The sequence below is a fragment of the Cyprinodon variegatus genome, unplaced genomic scaffold (genome assembly GCF_000732505.1).
Source record: "Cyprinodon variegatus isolate N-32 unplaced genomic scaffold, C_variegatus-1.0 Scaffold82, whole genome shotgun sequence".
NCBI lineage: Eukaryota > Metazoa > Chordata > Actinopteri > Cyprinodontiformes > Cyprinodontidae > Cyprinodon > Cyprinodon variegatus.
In genome coordinates, this window is record NW_015150535.1 from 1290985 (window position 1) to 1295929 (window position 4945).

The following is a 4945-nucleotide window of genomic DNA, read 5'->3' on the forward strand; positions in this document are numbered from 1 at the left end:
TTGCACTTCTCCCGACTGGTTGCGAGAAGAGGTTGATCTATCAATTGGCTCCTCTTCTTCGTCACTCAGTACGTCATATGCTTCGTTGATCTGATTGGTTTATTTGGCCCGTCTATCACCAACATAGGCCAATCAGCTAACCAGTATTTTTGCCCCTTCCCAAAATTACTTCAACGGAAGGTTTCCAGATGGATAATCCATCTGGCTGAGTCAGGTGAAGAGATGGGTGGATTGTTTACCATCTGTTCTTTCCTTTTCCTTCCTTCCATCCATCCATCCATCCATCCATCCATCCATCCATCCATCCATCCATCCATCCATTCCTTCCATCCATCCATCCATCCATCCATCCATCCATCCATCCATCCATCCATCCATCCATCCATTATTAGCTTCAATGAGCATCCTTCAGTTGATTGAACCTTTTTCTTGACAATATAAATGTTTTAATGGATGGAGCATAGATTGATGTTTTAATGTCACTAAGTGTCAGATTCCATTCTAAACATTAAAGGTCAATTACTACACCAATTCAATAGTGCCAGAGGAAAAGGAGCTAAATACAAAAGCTCACGGTTTAAGACTTTGTCTAAAATATAAACTATTGGTGTGAACAGAATTCTAATGCAGGCCAGAATGTGTTTTGTTTCTGTTTGCAATCTAAAGCTGAACAGAAAGGTTTGCATCATAGAAGAGAAAAGTTTTTTCACCCTTAGGCAACTATCCCTGTGGTGTTCCCCAGAGCCTGTTTATGGTTCACTTTAAAGGAGATGGCTCAATAGTTTCATGTTGTTGCATAGGTGTTAATTAGAGCAGACAGCATTGTAGAACCAGGCTGCTGCTCATTTTCTTTCCTGAGAGACTCCGAGCTCATCTTTCCCTCTCTTCAGAGATAAATTACTTGTTCTCTGAGTTTATTCAGCTAAAGCAACACATTAGATGAAGAGTGATGCTCAGTTTGCTCAGGGTAAGGTCCATCATCCGCAATTTTCTTTTGTACTTTTTACATGTCAAGTTATTTTTGGGTGAGTTGTTTAAATCTGCTTTGAGCCGTCTGTAATTGCTACTCAGAGCCATTAGTTGAGCTTCAGCTTAATTCACAGTTTGTTTTTCTGCCCACAGAGATGGAAGCAGCTGTCTCGGCTGCAGCGGAGCCTCATCCTCTTCCTGCTGGCTCTGCTGCTCATATTAGCACTGCTCTCCTATCCCAGCATCACAGAGCAGTGGAGAGGTAAAGCTAAAATACTGCCTTAATGCCAAACAAATACAGAAGTTCATTTTAACACTGGAGCTTGAGAGTTAAAATGGAATATTTGTCATGTTTGTGATGATACTTGTCCTGCATGTTGTCTGTAGGGCTGTCTGATAAAGAGGACTGGCTGGAGGTGAATGACAGAGGTTTGAACATGGTCCCCCCAGGCCTAAAACCAGTGCTGAGGCCGGCTGAAGGTAAACCTCCGGCTCCTGTAGCCGGGCCACATCTGGAGCCCGCTGAGGGTCCACCGGATACCATGGAGCCCAGAGGACCAAATATCCCCGCTTTGGCTAAACCCCCCACCAAGGTTGGAGTTTTCGGTTGTCAAGATGTCTGAGTGCATGTGCTGTTCTTTTAAATATATTAAGTTGATTGCTTTTTTTTGTTTCTAAAGAATATTAATAATAGTGGTATTCAGGTTCTTAAATCATAGACCTGCATGCAGGGTTCCTCCACAGTCTGGAAAATATGATTCTGTCCTCCTTTTCCCACAGGTTCTCATTTGTCTCTTTATCTGGCAGTCTGTCCATCCATCCATCCAAATTATTATTCCTTGTTCCATTCATCTGTCTGCCTGTCGGCTATCCATTTGTCTGTCCACCCATATACCCCTCCCTCCATTCCTTCTAGTCCCTCTACTATCCATTATCTTCTCTTCTCCCATCTCTCCTCTCTTCTCTTCCTTTCTCTCCTCTCCTCTCCTCTCCTCTCCTCTCCTCTCCTCTCGAACCCTAAAGTATGACCACCTCGGTTGAATGACTAAAATGGTCGATGTGCTGAGATTCAATATAATGGATCAAAGAGATGAAAAAACACTAAATATTTTTGGAGGCCTAAATAAAAATGAAGCCTCTAATTAAAATGACATTCAGATTGTGACTGCTGACCCGGTGTCGTCTGTATCATCGTTAAAAGGGATTTAAACAGCAAGAAATCAATGCATCTGTTTGAATCTGTGTCTGCTTCTAATCTATGCTGCAAAGATGAAGGATTTAAATTGATAAAGGTTACTGTGGAAATAAATAGATAAGCTTTAGACAGGTTACTTTGTCCAACACTGTTACTTTATAAAGCAAAGAACGTGACATGGATAACATTTTAATTGTTTTAAAGCAAGATTTAAAATGCAATAGATGCAGTGATATTGCTGAGACTCTTTCTGTTCCCCGTGTTTTTATGTTGAATATGTTGAGGTTAATGTATTTTAAGTTTAATTTTGAGTTTTGAGCTATTTTCTGTTACTATATTCTGTATATTTTCCCGTTTTACCTGCAGAGGAAGCCATTTTTAAACAAAAGGGCTTCACCAAGCTCACAAAGAGATGCTGCTAACCCTGATGCAGTCAGTGAGGCAAAACAAAACCCTGAGGTGGTTCCGAAAGAGGCTGGAGAGGAAGAGGAAGAGAAAGAGAAAAAGATTGTCAGGTAATCTGGCCGTTTTATGCTAGATTTTAAAAAGGAAAACAGTTAAAAACCTCGTTTTTTATATCCAGTGAAGCAAAGAAAGATTAATAGTCCTGGCAAGTTCAGATCAGTGTTGATTTTGTCAGGTTTTTTTTTTTTTATTTATTCTTGGTCACAATGACAAAAATAAATTTTAGTCTTAGTCCTATTTAGTCATTGCCTTCCCGATTTAGCTTTAGTCTTAGTCTAAATGACGAAAATCAATTTTAGTCTTAGTCATATTTAGTCATTGCCTTCCCAATTTAGTTTTAGTCTTAGTCTAAATGGCGAAAAATCAATTTTAGTCTTAGTCATATTAAGTCATTGCCTTCCCGATTTAGCTTTAGTATTAGTCTAAATGACAAAAATCAATTTTAGTCTTAGTCAAGTAAGTCATTTTAGTAATTTATGTTATTTTAGTCAACACTGTAAATAATAGAACTTCTCCACACACTGCTTTTTTTAAACATATATATCACATTGTACAGAATAAAAATTCACCACATTCACCATATTTTATTTATATTGTTATTTATATAATACTTCAGATTCAGATTTATTTATTCATCTATTGCTGCTGTTGTTGCTTTTTTTTACTTTTTTACTTAACTTAGTGATATGTTTCTCCTGATATGAAGTATGATTAACGTTTCTCTAATAGAGAATCTAGGGAGGGGGTTAAAGATTGAGGTGATGGCAAGGATACATCCAAACTCAAAGACTATGAGCTTATCACAGAGACAAAGTGGACAAAATATTACTGGAAACAAGCAAAAAGCTGATCAGGATTTACAAAACCGTGTTCTAAAGCTGTCTAAGATTATTCTAAGGATTATTAAGAAGGATATAAATCATTTGTAGGACACAGCTTTTGGATAAAATGCAGATAGACAGGTAATATTTTCTTATTTTCATCTTGATTCTCCTGCTATCTTGTTTAGTTATCCTGTAATAAAGCAAAGTGTAATAAAACTGTTTTACATTAAAATGTGCCAGGAGTATAAATAGTTTTGGACTTCACTGGACATAAAGAAACCCTTTTCATGCCATTTGGTTCACTTTGTTAACATTATTTGAATCACAGAGGCACATCAAAGTGATTTCGATATAAAGCAGTGGGTTGTTGCTTTCACCGTACAGCTGGAGAGGAGCAATGATTGAAGCTGAGCAGGCCACAGAGCCTCCACCCTCAGCCAATGAGAAAGAAGCTGTGGAGCCTCAGGCACCTGCCAACCCTGCAGCCACCGTCCCTCAGCAAGGTCAGCCATGACCCACATCTGTTTACCCTTCAAATGTTAGTTTCTGTAGCAAGCGGGATGGGATGAGTACAAATGTTCCCAGCTTCTTTGGTCCAAGAAAAAAATAGTTTAATAAAGCTAAAAAAATATATGTTAATACCAGAAAACAGACTTCAATAGGTGGTAACAAAACTTTCACTCAGTTTTAGGCCTTAACAGCCTCTTGACAGGTTTTCTGTAAGGATTCTCCTTGTATTTAGCTTCTCCAAGCTTTCCTGAAGATAAGCATCACCACAGCATGATGCTTCCACCACTGTGTTTCGACATGCTATACAGGGTGATACCCAGTATAGCAGGTTTTATGTGACCAAGACTTTAATTTTGGTCTCACCTGATCGGATCACCACTAGATTTTCATGGTTCACCTACTTACTTTTGGCGAACTGAAACCAGGGCTTCTATAAGAGCCAGATGTATAGAGTGCAGGAATAATCACTGTCCTGTCAAGAGATTTCTCCACCTGAGTTGTTGATCCTTGCAGCTCCTCTTGTGATTAATGCTGCACTTTTTTCTAAACTTAACAATAATAATTACACACACAGTGGAGAAATGTATCTCTGCTCTTAACCCATCCCCTTGGGGAGCAGAGGGCTGCCATTGTGTGGTGCCCGGGGAGCATTTTGGGGTTTTTGGGGTTTTGCTCTTAACCCAGAGTGGAGACTGGAGATTGAAACAGGTTCTTTCAACCTTCTCAGATCACAAGAGCACTGCTTTAACCCACAAGACCAACATTCTCCTTGTTTTATTGATAGATATTAATGTAATGTGGGGGGAATTCACCTGAATGCTAAATTGTTTAAAATGTTTCATAAATAATTCTTTAACCCTTTATAGCGCAGGTTACTGTTTTTGATCACTTGCAAACCCCTTACTAATGGAGTCCCACTTGTCTCTCAGTGAGGTCTAGAAGCACAAGATCTATATCCAGCCATTCAGCAAAGATCCTGCTA

At 39.1% G+C, this 4945-nt stretch overlaps 1 protein-coding gene across 2 annotated transcripts in view; it reads left to right on the plus strand.

Annotated features, from left to right (window-relative positions):
* The window catches only part of LOC107083730 (endoplasmic reticulum mannosyl-oligosaccharide 1,2-alpha-mannosidase-like), a 28703-nt gene that overhangs the window by 6853 nt on the left and 16905 nt on the right, over positions 1-4945 (plus strand). For both annotated transcript variants that reach the window (XM_015373168.1, XM_015373167.1), the window contains exons 3-6: positions 1123-1231; positions 1357-1562; positions 2531-2679; positions 3838-3956. In XM_015373168.1, the coding sequence (XP_015228654.1) occupies positions 1123-1231; positions 1357-1562; positions 2531-2679; positions 3838-3956 (583 nt within the window). The remainder of the gene's footprint in view (positions 1-1122; positions 1232-1356; positions 1563-2530; positions 2680-3837; positions 3957-4945) is intronic.